At 35.8% G+C, this 19792-nt stretch overlaps 1 protein-coding gene across 50 annotated transcripts in view; it reads right to left on the reverse strand.

Moving 5' to 3' along the window:
• BAZ2B (bromodomain adjacent to zinc finger domain 2B) overlaps nucleotides 1-19792 on the reverse strand; it is a 396738-nt gene that overhangs the window by 92160 nt on the left and 284786 nt on the right. For all 50 annotated transcript variants that reach the window (XM_054477916.2, XM_063647532.1, XM_063647507.1 and 47 more), the window contains 3 exons: nucleotides 7505-7715; nucleotides 193-285; nucleotides 17-78 (listed from right to left, as the gene is read on the reverse strand). In XM_054477916.2, coding sequence (XP_054333891.1) covers nucleotides 17-78; nucleotides 193-285; nucleotides 7505-7715 — 366 coding nt within the window. The remainder of the gene's footprint in view (nucleotides 1-16; nucleotides 79-192; nucleotides 286-7504; nucleotides 7716-19792) is intronic.

The raw sequence follows: 19792 nt of genomic DNA on the forward strand, positions 1-19792 counted from the left end.
CAATGCATACACATACCTGCTGTTTCATAATCTTTATCTGTTCTTTTTGCTTCCGCTTCTCCTCAGCAGCCATTATTGCTACAACAAGAAACCAAAGGATAGATATCATCAAAAAGGGAATGAAGAAAAGAAACCTCTTATAAATTTCCCAGTACTGACTCTTCGAGTTTATGTTACATTTAAATCACTCACCTTGTTGTTTTTTGGCTTCTTTAGCAACCCGAGCCTGTTCCTGCTTTTGAAGTTTTCTCAAAAGCTTTATTTGTGCTGCTTGCCTGGCTATTTCTGAAAAACACAAAATTTCAAAGAATATTAACAACTTTGTGTAACTACTAACCAAAAACAATAACTGTGTGAAAATGGTATCATCATAAAGGATATAACTATTATTTTTTTTTTTGAGACGAAGTCTTGCTCTGTTGTCAGGCTGGAGTGCAGTGGTGCGATCTCAGCTCACTGCAATCTCCGCCTCCCAGGTTCAAGCGATTCTCCTGCCTCAGCCTCCCAAGTAGCTGGGATTACAGGCGTGTGCCACCACACCCAGCTAATTTTTGTATTTTTAGTAGAGATGGGGTTTCACCACGTTGACCAGGATGGTCTCGATCTCCTGACCTCGTGATCTGCCCACCTCGGCCTCCCAAAGTGCTGGGATTACAGGTGTGAGCCACCACTCCCAGCCGAGGATATAATATTTAAGAAAATTGCCTAAGGTCAGACAGATACCAAGTAGAAGAGTGGTGTGGTAGACAACATCATCTTCATTCCAATGGAAATTGAATGTTCATTCCAATGGAAATAATCAAATTATTTCATCAAATATGATCTCATATCTAGGACTACATAAAAATGTGGTTTCTTTTAATCTTTATCAGAGAAGCTTATTTAAGTACATTTTTTTCACATTTCAAGTAAACCCCACTTAGTGGGAAAATAGCTGCTAATATTTTAGGACTTGTAATGTAGCTTCAGTCTTAACATATAAAAAAAAGAAATACTCTCAATTAAAACAAATACAAAGTCCCCTCCCACCCAAACTTAGTATTTCAATTAGCTATAATGGTTAAGTTCCTGAATCCAGTGGTATTTTCATTTATGAAGGAGAGGGACTAAATCTCCTAAATAAAAAGAAGGCAGAATTTCAATGACTTTTAAAGACAACCTAGTTCTTATAATCTTCAAGGAGACATGTATGAAACTAGGGTAGATGAACAAAATTAATGGCCCCAATTCTTCATTCCTCCTTTTATCAATGATCTTTGTAATGTGACTTTGGAGCAATTCCCATCAAGAGGTGGAATATATTTTCCCATCCCTTGATTCTGAACTCAGCCATGTGATTTTCCATGGTTAAGAGGATGTTAGCAGTTGTGATGAAAACAGAGCTTGAAAGTTTAGTTGTATTCTTTCTGCTTTTGTTCTTGTGCTTTGCCCAAGACTGAAGATATGATTTGGGGGCTAGGCTATTGGGAGATTGGGACACAGGGAGCCAGTTGACCCCACAAATGTGAACAAGCCCAGCCAAGATAAGCAAAGCTGCTTAGCTAATTTCCAGCTGATTCCGTGTGCACAAGTGATTAAGACAGTGTTGTATGCTACTAAGGTTTGGTGGTTGTTACCAAGCATTACTGTGGCAAAGGGTATAACGGACACAGAAACCATGTAATATCCTTGGTTTCTTCTGCTGGCAAACTTGGTCTGAATACTTCTAACTCTAAAAGTGGTGTATAATATTACTCATATAATCATTTTAGAAAGCATCACTTTGTATTACACATTGTTTAAATTTTGTAGCCACTGAACAAAGAAACCTAAATTATGTTCATTGACAAGGAACATAATTGCTAACACATGAATCACTTGAGCTCTAAAAATTTCCACCATTTATTGATCGCAGGCACTATTGTGTTAAATTTTTCTTTTTCTTTCTTTTCTTTTTTTTTGAAACAGAGTCTTGCTCTGTTGCCCAGGCTGGAGTGCAGTGGTGCGATCTCGGCTGACTGCAAGCTTCACCTCCCAGTTTTACGCCATTCTCCTGCCTCAGCCTCCCGAGCAGTTGGGACTACAGGCGCCCGCCACCATGCCCGGCTAATTTTTTGTATTTTTAGTAGAGATGGGGTTTCACCGTGTTAGCCAGGATGGTCTCGATCTCCTGACCTCATGATTCACCCGCCTCGGCCTCCCAAAGTGCTGGGATTACAGGCGTGAGCCAGCGTGCCCAGCCTGTTGTGTTAAATTTACACCACCTTGTTTAATGTTCACAGCTACTTTCTAAGATCAACATGATTGCCCCGCTTACACATAAAATAACTAAAGCTCCTAGAGGTTAAACAGCGTAGCTAAGAAAAAAACCCAGGATTGGCTGGGCACAGTGGCTCATGCCTGTAATCCCAGCACTTTGGGAGGCTGAGGTAGGTGGATCACTTGAGGTCAGGACTTCGAGACCAGCCTCGCCAACATATGAAGCCCCCACCCCTACTAAAAATACAAAAATTAGCCAGGCATGGTGGTGGGCACCTGTCATCCCAGTTACTTGGGAGGCTGAAGCAGAAGAACTGCTTGATCCTGGGAGGAAGAGGTTGCAGTGAGCTGAGATTGCACCACTGCACTCCAGTGAGACTCTGTCTCAAAAAAAACCCCAAAGAAACCCCAGGACTTTCTGACTCCACAGTCTATATGCCACTATCTCTAAAAATCTTTAAGCAAAGTTTAAATGCCTTAAGATTTTAGCTAAGAATGCAACCGTATATCCTCATAATAGCTGAAGTGAAGTTGGTCACTATGGCCAGTTTTCTATCACTGAGACTTTTAAAAAGGAGAAGAGATGAAAAAAGTCGAATTTCATCTAGTAAACTGGAAGTGTTAATGAAAAATAAAATGGAAGATGATGATAAAGTATTATCTCCAATGTCCCAACCATTTTCAATATTAGGAGGTTACAGGCATCATCAAAAATTTCTGGGTCACACAAAAAAGATCTCCTGTTCACTAAATACTCTGGGACATAAAAACCTATAAACTGACCTTCAGGGTCAGCAACCTCTGATAATAATATGGGTGAAGATTATTATTCTCATCTATAATAATGCCAGATAAATATTTCTTTAACATTAAGAATTGAAAGTTTTGAATTCTACAATAGAGGCCTGACTCTGTCTTGAGATGTAAAGATGTGCTGATAAAAATGTTTCCTAGAAAATATGGCATAAATACGATCTTTTGCTGCAAGCTAAACTGATATTCTGTAATATAAGTTTAACTTTTAATAAGAAAATTCTATAATATATATAGAACCATGTTTGTGTATGAGTGTATCAATCAATTTCAAGCCCTACACAAGTACACAGTAATTTTTGTTTATCTGTTTGAGACAAGGTCTTATTCTGTGACCCAGGTGAAGTGGCATGATCATAGCTTGCTGTAGCCTCCCACTCCTGGGCTCAAGTGATCCTCTCCCCTCAGCCTCCTGAATAACCAGGACTACGGGAGTGCACCACTTTACCCAGCTAATTTTTTAAAAATTTCTTTTTGTGGTCTTGCTTTATTTCCTGAGCTGGTATTGAAAAACTGGCTTCAAGCAATCCTCTCACCTTGGCCTCCCAAAGTGCTAGGATTACACAGGTATAAGCCACTGTGTCTGGCCAGTAATTTAAAAAAACATTTGGGCCAAAAAAATTTAAAAGTTCAACTCACATCTTTTTACTTTAGCAAGAAATATAAAATTTTAACTAATCATTAAAAATTTACATAGATTAAATTTTACATTATGGGCAGTTGGAAAAGAAGATGATGTGAAAAAAAGGAAAAGGCCAGGCACAGCAGCTCACGTCTGTAATCCCAGCACTTTGGGAGGCCAAGGCAGATGGATCAACTGAGGTCAGGAGTTCGAGGCTACCCTGGCCAACATGGTGAAAACCCGTCTCTATTAAAAATACCAAAAATTAGCTGGGCGTTGTGGTGGGTGCCTGTAATCCCAGCTACTCAGGAGGCTGAGGCAGGAGAATCGCTGAACGCGGGAGGCAGAGGTTGCAGTGAGCCAAGATCGCGCCATTGCACTTCAGCCTGGGCGACAAGAGTGAAACTTTATCTCAAAATAAAAATAAAAAAAAAAAAGAAGAAAAAAAGAATACAGAGGAAAGAGAATGAGTTAGATACCTAGAAAAGTTCACCCAAGCTATAGAAATAAATTATTTCCAGTATCTTCTCATTTATTTGGTTTTTTTGGTTGGTGAATATATTATAATTACCTTTTGAAATATTAATTTGGAAAGTATCTTTTGTGGCTTAAGAAACTGTCTGCTTTAATTTCAAAGATGAAGTTTATTTTCAGATAGAATTAGAGGTATTTTGGATATAACTCATTTCTTTGATCCTAAGATGCATTTTTAAACATTTTGACATCTCTAAGGTCAGAATGTAACTGATAACTGGCAGCTCTTTTCTTTCTTAGTGTACATCTTAAAATAATGGTGCATGGTATAGATTACTTACAGGCATCTCAGTTTCAATCACATATGAAATGAATAGGTGCTACTTGATATTTTGGGAAATTTGAGCTATTAATAGTATCAGTCAATCAACAAGCAGGTTTATTTATATAGAATGAAAGTCTTTATCATATTCAAACTTTGTCAGATTTTTACCTATATTCTGAGAAATTAGAGTTCTCATTTCACAACGTTTGGATGTACATTCAAAACTGACATTTATCTCACTATTCTGAAACTTTCTTCAAATTAAGTCTGGTTTTTCCGTCTAGTTGGTCATAGAACGATAATAATATACAACAAAAACTTCTCCTAGAATCCTCTCAGATAACCCCCCAAAGTGTTACCAAAGAATGCTTTTAGAAATGAAAAAGGTGATAAACTGCTTCATTTTTACTTTCTTTTCTTCACAGGGGAAAATGCAAACAATACTCCATACAGTTGTAAATATTAATAATGATTATTTACTTACTGTTAAATAATCTTTATATACATGTTGAGAAAGAGCACATGTAATATACAATAAGGTCAAAGGTAACAGAACTTGCAAAATGCAATCCAATGTATTATAACAAGGGTAAACTATGTAATTGAATACAAATCAATTTGAAATCTGGAGGGAGAATAAACATTCGGTAAAAGTTGAATAATTAACTTCTACTTTGTTACAACAAAAATATAGTTAATTTTCTAAATTTAAATTTGCTATTTTAGATTCTAACTTCTAATGATACTTAGATATGCCAAATATCCATGAAGATCCCATGTTTTGATTATCAGTTAATTTCAAACTTTCTTATTTTATGCAAACAATGTCCACATTCCCCAGCATTAAACATTATTCAGAAGGGTCAATAGCTTACTGACAATATCAATTTTTAAAACCCATCTGTGCCTGTTAATTTATTGACTTTTTAACCTTCACCAGTAACTCTTTGGGATGAAAGTCTTATAAGAAGCCAAATAAAATAAAAAAACCTGACTACCATACTGATATGGTTTGGCTCTGTGTTCGCACCCAAATCTCATCTCAAACAGTAATCCCCACGTGTCAAACGAGGGACCTGGTGGGTGGGGATTGGATCATGAGGGGGTTCCCCCCCATGCTGTTCTCATGCTAGTAAGTGAGTTCTCATGAGATCTGATAGTTTTCTAAGTGGTGGATTCCCTTGCTCTCTCTCTCTCTCTTCTGGGTGCCTTGTGAAGAAGGCGGCTGCTTCCCCTTCCACCATGACTGTAAGTTCCCTGAGGCCTCCCCAGCCATGCGAAACTGTGAGTCAATTAAACTTCTTCCTTTATAAATTACCCAGTCTCAGGTCATAACTTGATAGCAGTGTGAGAACAGACTAATACACATACTAAGATAAAAAACTTATATGATAACTGCTAGGCAGTTAACAAGCTATTAGTCAAAGTATGAACTGGAGACAATATTTGCCTGCTATCCATAAAAACTTGAAAATGATTTGTGTAATATGTTTAGATTTGTATAACATATGCTTAGAAAAGTGTAATATATATTTATTATAATTGTATGATAGTGAAGATCTGGAAGTAGCTTAAACAGTCATCAAAAAGAGACTGACTCAAGTCCATTTATTTTAAAAATCAAAAAGGATATATATGTATGTGTGAGTGGTTGCATGTGTGTGTATGTGTGTACATATTTCTGGAAAGATTAATTATTCCACTGATAAGAATGATAATGTCTTTTATTTATTTCTTTAGAGACAGGGTCTCACTCTGTCAGCCAGGCTGGCGTGCAGTGGCATGATCACAGCTCACTGTAACCTTAATTCCTGGGCTCAGAGGATCCTCCCACATCAGCCTCCACAATAGCCAAGATTAGAGGAGTGTGCCACCACACCTGGCTAATTTCAAAATTTTATTTGTAGAGATGGGGTCTTGCTTCATTGCCCAGGCTGGTCTTAAATTCCTGGCCTCAAACAATCCTCCCACCTTGGCATCCCAAAGCATTAAGATTACATGTGTCTTTAAAGCATTCTATTCTATGAGTTTTGTCATGGATATTTGTTTTATAATAAAAAACAAAGCAGCAACAGAGAAGTCAATATTATGATGGTGTTTACAATGCATAGAAATAAGTCTTTTATACATTTCCTCCACATTTTGCTTATTTATAGGTATAATAAAAAATCCATGAGAAGAAGTAAAATTCTGTTAGATTTTTAAGTCAATTTTCATTATTAAACCTTTATTTTACATTGTTACATATCTTTATATACATGCCTTGCAAATATAAGATATCTACACATATGTTGATATATTCAGACAGTCTTAAGCAGCTTCACATTTGTAACTAGTAACTCAAACTGCAAAGCCAAACTGTTCTATTTTACTCAGCCTTCTCTTTGCCATACATAGCATGGGACTTTCATGTTGAGATTTTATGTATAATGTCAAATCATTAATACAGTTTAGGTTATTATGAGCACTTTGAGCTTGATAAATGATACTTTCTGGTTATCTTAAAGTACTTTTTGATTTAAATGTATTAATTTGTTATTCTGAAAATATATATACTATATCTGGACTACAGGAGAACCCGAACTAAAAGACTGGGGTTACTTACCAGTAATTGGAGTTCTCTGACTGAAAATTTACTCCACAGATCCACATATTTTGGAGTTATTCCCATGTACCACCTCAAGGAATCGGGAGCTGTTAAAATGAGAATTTCCAGAAGGTTGGCACGACCTTAAGGCATGTGCCAAGTGCTGGTTGATTCCCTTTCTGTGCAAGCCTTAAAAGCTTAACACCCACCTTTGTAATTCTAAATACACAGGATAGGATGTGTTTATGAGTAATCGTTCTTGAAAGATTACCTAATCAAAGAACTCCAGTTACCAGTGGGACTCCTTATTTTTTCATTTTATTCTAACACAAATATTTACTTTTTAAAAATTAGAGCAGTGTCAATCCTAAGTCAAAAATATTAGAAATACTTTTAGTATACTTTTTAGTATGATTATTAGTGTCAGACACATTATGTTTCTTACCTTGAGCTTGCAGTTTTCTTAGCAACTTTGCATCTGCATTATCTAGGAATTCAGCATTGCCAACATTTGGAGGTCGACCTTTCCGACGTCTCATCCTGGATTCCTCTCTTGCTCGTTGTCTATCTGGATTTGGTGGTCTTCCTCTACGACCTTCCATTGCCCTGATACGAGGAATGACATCCTCTTCTTTCAAAAGACACCACTGCATTCCCTTTTAATTAACATTTTATAGAAATAATATATTACAAACAAAATAAGAGACCAACGTGTCAGAAAATTCTAGCTAAAAATCACATATATTTTGGAATTTATAACATTGGTATAAACTTTAGGAATTTCATTTTTAAATTAAACTTAGATGTATAATTATTCATGGCCTTTGGTATAGCTTTAATATTCTTACTTTAATGACTTAAGCTTTAATTACATATATAGATTTGTATCTGTATCTATAAACATAGAGATATAAATCTTAATCACCATTTCTGAACTATAATGACCATCAAGTTAGCAGATATTTAAAAATATTAGTTGTACAATGATGCCACTATAGATTGCTCTTATGGGTTACCAGTTAAACCAAAACACTAAGCTACCCAAATAATACATGAAAGTTTCTCTTTATAAATATTACAGCTAATAAATTAAGACAGAAAGAGTTAGAATATCAGGATTCTGCAATACCTAATAAATTCGTGAATCGAAGAATTGAACTTGAATGGTTGCCTATCATCAAAAAGAGACACAACTAGACAGATATTAGCCTCCTGATGGAGGCTCATACAATCACCCATAAAATAGTATTGCCCCTCACACACACACAAAAATAAAACCTGGATTTGATCAAGCCTCTAGATTTAATTACAATAACTTTAAAAGAAACACGGAAGTATAAGTAAACTATACAGCAAAATCCATTCTGTGGGAAATTCTATAAATGACCTAGTTTCTTCAACAAATGTTGCAAGAAGTAAGAAAACTGTAGGAAGTTTAAATGAACCTTAAAATATGTATCAAACAAGCCCAGTTTGTGGACCTTACTTGGATACTTATTTAAATAGACAAACTGACCGGGCGTGGACTGGCCGGGTGCAGTGGCTCACGACCTGTAATCACAGCACTTTGGGAGGCTGAGGTGGGCGGATCACCTGAGGTCAGGAGTTCGAGACCAGCCTGGCCAACATGGTGAAACTCCATCTCTACTAAAAATACAAAAATTAGCTGGGCGTGGTGACAGGCACCTGTAATCCCAGCTACTTGAGAGAATGAGGCAGGAGAGTGGTTTGAACCAGGGAGGTGGAGGTTGCAGTAAGCCGAGATCACACCATTGCACTCCAGCCTGCAGGACAAGAGCGAGACTTCATCTCTAAATAAATAAATAAATAAATAAATAAATAAATAAACTGTTAAGAAAATTTGAACAATAAAGAGACAACTGAAAATCTGAGCAATGACTGAGAGTTGATGATATCAAGAACGTATCAATGTAAATAAGTACAACCACTATGGAGAACAGTTCGGAGGTCCCTCAAAAAACTAAAAATAGAGCTACCATATAATTCAGCAATTCCACTTCTAGGTATATATCTAAAAGAAAGGAAATGAATATATTGAAGAGGTATCTGCACTCCCATGTTTGCTGCAGCACTGTTCACAATAGCCAAGATTTGGAGGCAACCCATATGTCAGATAGATAAAGAAAATGTGGTAAATATACACTACACAATGGAGTAGTTATTCAGCCATAAAGGAAAATGAGATCCTTTCATCTGCAACAACATCATGGATGGAACTAGAGAATATCATGTTAAGTGAAATAAGCCAGGCCCAGAAAGGTCAGTTTTTGCATGTTCTCACTTATTTGTGGGAGCTAAAAATTAAAACAATTGAACTCAACAGAGATAGAGAGCAGAATGATAGTTACCAGAGGCTGGGAAGGATAGTGAGAGCAGAGGGGCAAGGGAGTGAAGATGGTTAATAGTTATAAAAAATACGTGCGTAAAATAAATAAGATCTAGTATCTGATAGCACAACATGGTGACTACAATCAACAATAATTTATCATACATTTAAAAAAACCTAAAAGAGTATAACTGGATTGTTTGTAACACAAAGAAAGGATAAATGCTTGAGGTGATGAATACCCCATTTACTCTGATGTTATTATTTTGCACTGTATGCCTGTATCAAAATATCTCATTGTGGCTGGGCGCGATGGCCCACGCTTGTAATCTCAGCATTTTGGGAGGCTGAGGCGGGTGGATCTCCTGAGGTCACGAGTTTGAGACCAGCCTGGCCAACATGGTGAAACCCCGTCTCTACTAAAAATACAAAAATTAGCTGGGCATGGTGGCAGGTGCCTGTACTGCTAGCTACTTGGGAGGGTGAGACAGGAGAATGGCTTGAACTCGGGAGGCGGAGGTTGCAGTGAGCTGAGATGGAACCACTGTACTCCAGCCTGGGTGACAGAGCAAGACTCCATCTCAAAAAAAAAAAAAAATCTCATGTACCCCATGTATATATATACCTATTATGTACTCACAAAAATGAAAAAAAATTAAAAAGAAATTATATATTAAAAGTATAATAATGGTACTGTGGTTATGAGTCCTTATCTTTTAGAGACACAAATGGAACCATTCCTTCAACAAATTTTGGAAGGGAGAAGTAGATGAGGGTATATGTAAAACAGTATTGGTCAAAATGATAATTCCTAAAACTTATGATGGGTACAAGGTATATATTATCAGTCCATCTATTTCTGTATATATTTGAGATTTCTCATTATAAGCCTCCTAGTGGAGGCACATACCAACACAATGCTAGTGTATCTGCGGCCGGGCTCAGTGGCTCACGCCTATAATACCAGCACTTTGGGAGGCTAAGGCGGGCGGATCACAAGGTCAGGAGTTTGAGACCAGCCTGGCCAATATAGTGAAACCCCGTCTCTACTAAAAATACAAAAATTAGCCGGGCGTGGTGGTGTGCGCCTGTAGTCCCAGCTACTTGGGAGGCTGAGGCAGAAGAATTGCTTGAACCCAGGGGGTGGAGGTTTCGGTGAGCCAAGATTGCACCACTGCACTCCAGCCTGGGTGACAGAACGAGACTCTGTCTCAAAAAAAAAAAATACTGCTTAGCACATAAATACATGTATCCTGCATGTGTCAATCAAAACAAATACACTGTTATATTACCTTATAGTCCAAAATAATATGTTCAGATATAAGAGACATCTTTTAAAAATAATTGTCTTATTATTTCTTTTTAAGAGTTAATTCCTTCAGTATGAAGGTTAAGGAAATTTTTAAAACGTCTTTTTCTCTAAAAATATCCTCAAAGTAGAAATTTTGGTTGAGTCACTAGAAAAAACTGTGCAACCAAAAATAACCCAAAGTTCTTGAGTTTTACGTTATAACATGAATTGCCTAACCTGGGGCAAGGAGTCTATGAATATCACAGTTAATGGGTACTAAATTGTACGTGATTATGGATAATAGCTACATCCCACATTCCAAGTATTGTGCTGTGTTCCAGATACTTTGAATAGACTATACACTTTAATCTTCACAACATTTTTATCTCATATGGTGGGTTTTATTGTCTTTACAATTGAGGAAATTCAGGCTGAGTGAGGTTGAATAGACAGCAAAGAACAGACTGTGATTCAAACCCATGACTGTCTCACTCTAAAACCTGTGCTCCTGACCACTATGGGTACTTGATGTTATAAAGATGTTCTTATACTTGATAAGTGACAGATCATAACATTTATCCATGAAAGCACAACCAAGATTATGTCAAGAAAAGACCATCAGAAAAAAATTAATGCATATGTTCATACATATATATGCTAAAAATAACATATATACTAACTCCTTTCAGTAATTCTTATCTTAAAAATAATTTTAAAAATTAATTCTGAGGAAAATGAAAATTTTTTGCTGAGATTCCAAATGAAGTCAATAGGAACAATAGTTGTACAAAGTGTATTTCTAGGCCATAAGCCACTAAAAAGGAAGACATCAGCATAGTTTTATGTCAGGTATGTTCACCAGCATGGGAAGCTTTTGATTAGTCTAGGTTTTCATTTTTTTATTATGTTCTTAAGCACCAAGGTAGCATGTATTATATAACTTGAAAAATATAAAGGTAACATTCATGATACTTGGAAGAGAAGAGTGACTAATAAAAGTCTGTAAACAAATCTGCATTCGGTTTTTAAAGTATCTTATTAATAACAAAATCAATTTTTGGCCAAAATTTTAAGAGTTCTATCAACTTTTCTTATCTAGATATAATTTTTACATAGTTACATTTTTATTCAGCTAGGAAAATACACCTGTGTCAAAAGAGGAACAAAATATGTTGGTGCCTAGAACTCAGCAGACAAATATAGTGCCCATATCATTCACATTTTTGCCCTTGGCATTTAAAAAGTAAATACTTTCTAAAGGGATTGCATATACTGGATTACTTATAATGTCTTCTGACTCCTAGATTTTAGAAAATGAGAAAAGAATCATTAGGAAAATCTGAAACTTATACAACAGCTTTAATTCATTGAAGAGCCAAAATAATTGTGGGTGAGAACAAGTAGTATTTTTCTCAATAAATTTTTCCTCAGGAAAAGCAAATACAATTTATATCATTTGATTCACATGCCATTGGCTTTTTATCTATCAGAAATTATATATCAAAAGAATTTAATTCTTTTTTCTTGATTTCTAAGACTTAAAATAGTAAATATTTGCTGAAAATAATTTTTGTTGACTAAGATTTTTAAAATATGGATAAGAAAAGATGATCAACAAGATGGAGATAGCAAAAGATTATGTTGTTGTTGTTTTTTTTTTTTTGAGACAAAGTCTCACTCTGTGGCCTAAGCTGGAGTGTAGTGGTGCAATCTCAGCTCACTGCAACCTCTGCCTCTTGAGTTCAAGTGATTCTCCTGCCTCAGCCTCCCAAGTAGCTGGGATTACAGGCGCTTGCCACCATACTCGGCTAATTTTTGTATTTTTAGTACAGACAGGGTTTTGCCATGTTGGCCAGGCTGGTCTCGAACTCCTGACCTCAGGTGATCCACCCGCCTTGGCCTCCCAAAGTGTTTGGATTACATGCGTGAGCCACCACGCCTGGAGAAGATTATGTTAATTATATTATTCTAATTCTGCTTTCAAGAGTTGCTAATTTGTATTCTTAGTGAATAATACCTTCACTTCTATAAATACTACAAAGAGAAAGAAGGAAAAAAAGAAAAGCGTTTATGTTTTATTTCGGAAGACTGAATAATCCAGGTAAATAAGCTAATGAAATAAGTGAAAGTACACTGTAATATATTATAAAAATGAAGTTTTCACTACTTAAATATTTGTTGAAGCACCTTTACTCTGACCAAGGCATAACATTATCTAAAAGTCAGCTAGAGAGAGACCTTTTCCCTAAAGGACCACATTTTTAACAAGGACCTCAGGCTCAGTCAATTCTAAGGCAGGTGACCCTAGGACCACACCTTCAGTAATGCATTAGAAAAAGAGTTTAGAGCTTGGGAGAGAAAGTTGTCTCAACTGTCCATATAAAAATTATGATGGCCTGGATTAGAGCACAGGAATTAGAGCTAGAAAGAGAGATGAATAGTACATTGGTCTTTTGGGAGAGAGAACTGGCTGAAATTGAACACTGCCTGGATGTGAAGGAGGAAAACCTGAATGTAGACCAGAAAGGCAGTTAAGGTTTCGAGTAATCTCTAAACAACATGGAAAAGGGAAATAAGTGGCAATGAGGTTTTCTTACTGAACAAATAAGGATGGAGAAATATTTGAGAAAACTGGAAAACAAATTTAGCTCAACTTTTTTATGACTTATAAACAGACTTTTAAAGAAAGAAAATATTTCTTTTTAATGAGTTCTTAAATATTTTCTGTATTCAGAAATTCAAAAGAGATCATGAAATTTATTTTCAATATGACCTTCCTATTTCAACATTTCTGTTATATAGTCTTCATAAATAAATGACTCCAAAAGATACGTGAACCCCTCATGAGGGACTGGTTTGTTTTCACCTTTTGTTACAGACAGTAAATTGCCTAATTAACTGGGTTTCCCACATGTCACTGAAAGCTAGAGTAAATATGTGGTTTAGCAGCCACATGTTTAGGTCTCAACGGGATGTGTTCTCAAGTCTTATTCCTGATTCAATTTTACACATCCTGGCTTGACTTTTTCTTTTGTTGCTCCCATTTTTTAAATACTTGTAAGCTGATTTTTTTTTTGGGAAAAGCAGTATATAATTATGTAAATACAGTATACCAGTCCACCAAAAGTCGATTAGCTAAATGATTTACTTGCCAAGTTATTGATGACTATTTTTAAAGTTTTAGTATCACCAAGACTGGGAGGCAGCAATTTCACCATGGATTTACAGTCCTGTGCCACTAGATGCCCAGCTTCCCAAGTTAACATTTGAGATGCCTAGTACTGCCCTTCTTGAATGCTCAATGCTATATAAGTGAATGGAGGGACTTTACTCCTCTCATATTTTTCTGGATTGAGACCTGTATCCATCCCAGTCCTTGCCTCTGGTAGTAAAATATTTGTGGGGTATGTTTAAATCTGGATTAAGGCAATTGGTCTGACAATTTAAGGCCTAATAGTCATTCAGTGGATTGATCATTTACCAAATTGATTTCTGGTTAAATAATTTTCAGTAAATTTAACCGTAGCTTAAGTAAACAAAGTTAATTTTTTACTACCTTTCCTTTTGAAATTATACTTTCAGAATCCTTTACTTCCCAGTTTGTTTATATGAAACTTTTAGAACGTCTCACCTAGAAGCAAATTGATCTTAAAGACTTCTTATATGCATTTACATTACAGATGAGAGAATTAAGTTAGCTTCAGTGTAAGTAATGTAAGATATGAAATTACCCTGCTAGAACTAAAAAAAATTCTTCAGGCATGAGCAAAGAAAGGGTATCAGATATTTGCGACGAAATTTGACAATTCACATAAAACAATTAACATCATGAGAAAAAAATCAAAATTTTGTTGGATTTCCCTATGCCTTTTCAGTTTAGTATTATGTCTATTTCTAGCTACTTAACAGTGCCAGAGTTAGGTAGTGAAAGGGTGAGAGATTATAAACTTGACAGATATTCTTAAGCCACACTAGTCATATAGCTTATTATACCATACACTACATAGCACTTGAAAGATGTGAAAGAGTAAGAACCGTGAGAAAAGGTGTCATCTATTAAAAACAAGTGAGAAAGATGTGGTTTGATACAACTGTTTCCACAATGCTGACTATGCTTCCTACTTACTCAAAGTATGTCATCCTCTAATAGTCAACGACTTTCAATATCTCCTCCTCCTGTATCCGTGGATTCATACAGTTGTCCTCCTAGTATAGGCCTTGCCTAGCCACAAAAATCCTACCTGGTAGATTAGTGACATAAATTTCCAGACTTTTAGATTTCTGGTACTGATCTTTCATGTTCTCAGTGTCCATTCGTGCCCACGGCTATGTTGCATTAGGTGTGACAGTTAACAGCAGAGCTGAATTAGAACTCTGGTTGTTGACTTCCAATCTTTTGTTCTTCACTTAATTCGAAATAATTACCAGCATTATAATTGTGCCAGAAACTGTGTGTTGCCTACCTTACTGTGAAGCCTCCTCTTACTCCTTATTAACAAAACCCTAATTTTTAGCTGGCCAGCATCGTGCCTACTGTTTTATCTTCCTCAGAGAATAAGCTTCTCTAAACCAACAATCATTTTTTTGTATTCTTCAGTTTCTCTATGAACATTAGTTTTTCTTCAAATTCAGGCTTTCAACTTCATTTCTGTACTGAAAGGTGTGTTCACAATTTGCTCTATGGGAAAATGCCTTTAGGGGACATCTACTTACGGAAAAAACTGCCTGGCATATTAAGTATTTGCCACAAATATTTACTGATCAAATGACTCAGAAAAAAAGGCTCTTTTCATTAAGAACTGTAGACATTTTACTTTTTATGCCTTGTGCATTAAAAAGAAGAAACACTGTACTTTTTTCTAAATGCAACATCTCAAAGAAAAAAAACAACATTTTCGGAGTCATTTTAAACTTGCTGCTTCTTTGCATCTTTCAATTTTATGCTTTTTTTGGCCTGGTAACAGTAGACATTCCATACTCTAATGCTTCTAAACCTCCTGGTTGAAAAAAATAAACTTAAGGTCTTTATGCTTAGATGTATAGCTTTCTACAATTCACAAAAAATGCTTTTCAAGGAAGATCATCATATATTTCAAAATAATACGTCACTAACAATTTATTTTGATGCCTTCCTCTATTCCTAAGAAATATGTAAATACCTCTTACCTTAGTGTTATATTTAGGTAAATAAAAATAATGCTATTTTATTACCAAAATACGTCTAGCTCAACCTTACTTTCTTTTATTCTGACAATCAAACACAAAGTAAAATAAAAACAATGACATTTTATTCAACAATTTTTTTATAATGTGATGAAACATAAGTCTGTAGGAAATTTATTTACCTTACACCATTTTCAAAGGTGTTTCTAAAACTGCTAACAGAAATTCATTAAAAGATAACCAGCCAGTACAGCATAGGCTTATATAGAGTATTACAATTGTTTTGTTCCATGAAGGCTATCACTCCTCTAAAATCAAGATTTTTACAGAAGCTGGTAAGAAGTGTTTGAAAACTATCAGTATGCTGAAAAGTAGCTGATTCTACAAATTCCTCACTACATCTGTGGACCAAAATAAATAAAACTGATAATGGATATATTAAGTGTATCTTCTTCCCTATTTCTTTCTTTCTATTTTTTTTTTTTTTTAATTAGAGACAGGGTCTCTATCTGTCACCTAGGCTGTAGTACAATGGCATGATCATAGTTCTCTGTAGTCTCAAACTCGTGGGCTAAAGCAGTCCTTCCACCTCAGCCTCCCAGGGAGCTAGGACTACAGGTATGTAACACCATGCCCAGGTAATATTTTTATTTTTTGTAGAAATGGAGTCTTGATACATTGCTCAGGCTAGTCTTGAACTCCCGGACTTAAGCAATCCTCCTGTCTTGGCCTCCCATAGTGTTGGGATTACAGGTATGAGTCACTGTGCTGGGCCTTTTATCCCCATTTCATTTGTAATCCTATTTTCTTGAATTAAGGGCATCTCCTTTTTTTAAAGCTAATAATTACATTGTTGTCCTTCAGTAAATGATTAATTTACCTAAATTTTAATAAATATAAGCTCACACACCTCTCATCTAAAAGTTAGCTAATATTTTCAACAATCGCTTGCTATTAATATTAATAAATACATATATAATCATATCTTAAGCCCAGAAATATCTTGAATCAAAAAATGATTAAGCAAAATATCCATGGTATTCAACAAGAAAAAATAAAAGGCATCCAAATAGGAAGAGAGGAAATCAAACTATCTGTCTTAAGAGACAATATGATTCTATATACCTAGGAAACCCTAAAGACTTTCACAAAAGGCTTCTAGGACAGATAAAAGAGTTCGGTAAAGTTTGACGATACAAAATCAATATACAAAAATCAATAACATTTCTATACGCCAATAGCATCCAAGCTGAGGGCCAAATCAAGAACGCAATCTCATTTACAATAATAGCCACAAAAAGAATAAAATACCTAGGAATATAGCTATCCAAGGAGGTGAAAGATATCTACAACAAAAATTACAAAACACTGCTGAAAGCAATCAGAGAAGACACAAACAAATGGAAAGACATTCCATGCTCATGGATAGGAAGAATCAATATTGTCAAAATGGCCATATTGCCCAAAGTAATTTACAGATTCAATGCTTATTCCTATCAAACCATCAACGTAATTTTTCACAGAGTCAGAAAAAACTATTCTAAAATTCATATGAAACCTAAAGAGCCTAAATTGCCAAAGCAATCTAAGCTAAAAGAACAAAGCTGGAGGCATCACACTTACCTGACTTCCAACTATACTACAAGGCTACAGTAACCAAAACAGCATGGTACTGGTACAAAAACAGACACACAGACCAATGGCACAGGACAGAGAACTCAGAAATAAGACTGCACACCCATGACCACCTGATTTTTGACAAAGTCAACAATAACAAGCAATGGAGAAAGAAATCCCCTATTCAATAAATAGTGCTGGGATAACTGGCTAGACGTATGCAGAATATTGAAATTGGACCCCTTCACCACATACAAAAATTAACTCTACATGGATTAAAGACTTAAATTCCTAGGAACAAACCTAGGAAATACCATTCTGAACATCAGCCTTGGCAAAGAATTTATTACTAAGTCCCTAAAAGCAACTGCAAAAAAAACAAAAAAATTGACAAGTGAGACCTAATTAAACTAGAGTTTCTGTACAGCAAAAGAAACTATCACAGACAACCTACAGAATGGGAGCAAATATTCACAAACTATATATCTGACAAAGGTGCAATGTCTAGACTCTATAAGAAACTTAATTCAACAAACAAAAAATAACCCCATTAAAAAATGGACATGAACAAACACTCCTGAAAAAAAGATACATGGAGCCAACAAATATACACAGAAATGCTCAACACCCTTAATCATTAAAGAAATGCAAATCAAAACCACAATGAAATACTATCTCATTCTGACACTAGTCAGAATGGCTACTGTTGGCCAGGTGCGGTGGCTCACACCTGTAATCTCAGCACTTCGGGAGGCCAAGGCAGGGGGATCATGAGGTCAGGAGATTGAGACCATCCTGGATAACACGGTGAAACCCCGTCTCTACTAAAAATACAAAAAAATTAGCTGGGCATGGTGGCGGGCATCTGCAGTCCCAGCTACTCAGGAGGCTGAGGCAGGAGAATGGTGTGAACCCAGGAGGCGGGGCTTGCAGTGAGCCGAGATGGCACCACCGCACTCCAGCCTGGGTGACAGAGCAAGACTCCATCTCAAAAAAAAAAAAAAAAAAAAAGAATGGCTATTATTAAAACATCAAAAAACAATAGTTGTTGGCAAGGTTGCAGACAAAAGGGAACACTTTATACACTGCTAGTAGGAATGTCAATTAGTTTAGCCACTGTGGAAAGCAATGAGGAGATTCCTCAAAGAACTTAAAACAGAACTACCATTAGACCCAGCAATCCCACTACTGGGTATATACCCAAAGGAAAATAAATTGTTCTACCAAAAAGACACATGCCCTTACATGATTATTGCAGCACTAGTCACAATAGCAAAAACATGGAATCAACCTATACGCCCATCAACAGTGGACTGAATAAAGAAAATGGTATATATACACCCAGGAATACTATGCAGCCATAGAAAGAATGATATCTTATCCTTTGTAACAACACGGATGCATATGGAGGCCATCACCTAAGTGAGATAATGCAGGAACAGAAAACTAAATATCACATGTTCTCACAAGTGAGAGCTAAACATTGAATATCCACAAACACAAAGATGTGAACAGTAGACACTGGAGACTACTTGAGCGGGGAGAGTGGTGGCGGGGGGTGGGGCTGGGGGTTGAAAAACTACCAATCAGGTACTGTGCTCCAGGATCATTTGTACACTGAACCTCAGTGATGCACAGCTTGCCCGCTTAGCAAACCTGTACATGTACCCCTGAGCCTACAATAAAAGTTGAGAGAAAAATAAATAAAGCACTGTGTCCCTAAAAAAAGCATCAAACTACATGCTTAAAAACGATTTCATTTTATTGCATGTAAATATGCCACAATAATATTTTTTAAAGAAAAAAGTTTTTTCATTTATGGACTTTTTTCTTTAAAAATAATATTAGCAACAAAGAAATTCTTAAACATAAGAAAAATTAATGATTTTATCTTTTCTGAAATAAAATATTGATGGGCTGTTGCTTCTCTTTCAGATTTATCACAGGTTGCTGTATAGACTTTGGGGGTGAGGGGACTTGTTTTTGTTTTCAATTAACTTTTTTACTTCTTTAGTATTTAATGTTGAGATGAATGGCCTTTTATGTAAATTATACTCCTGGAAGGAATAAATCATTCTCTCAATAAACTAGAGAAAAACCCAGAATTCTGCAATGCAGATATTATCTTCTAGCAGAAAGTATTATCTCCTAAATTTTATATATAATATATGGAGAATTGGAATTCTGCTGATGCAATTTTTGTAATGTGTTAAGTAAAATTAGAACATATAGAACTAATGTTGGGGGTTTTGGGATATGTTTTAAGATTAAAAAATGATGAAAAAAATATACTTCCCAGGAAAATGTTTTAATAG

Source organism: Pongo pygmaeus, chromosome 11 (genome assembly GCF_028885625.2).
Source record: "Pongo pygmaeus isolate AG05252 chromosome 11, NHGRI_mPonPyg2-v2.0_pri, whole genome shotgun sequence".
NCBI classification, from domain to species: Eukaryota; Metazoa; Chordata; class Mammalia; order Primates; family Hominidae; genus Pongo; species Pongo pygmaeus.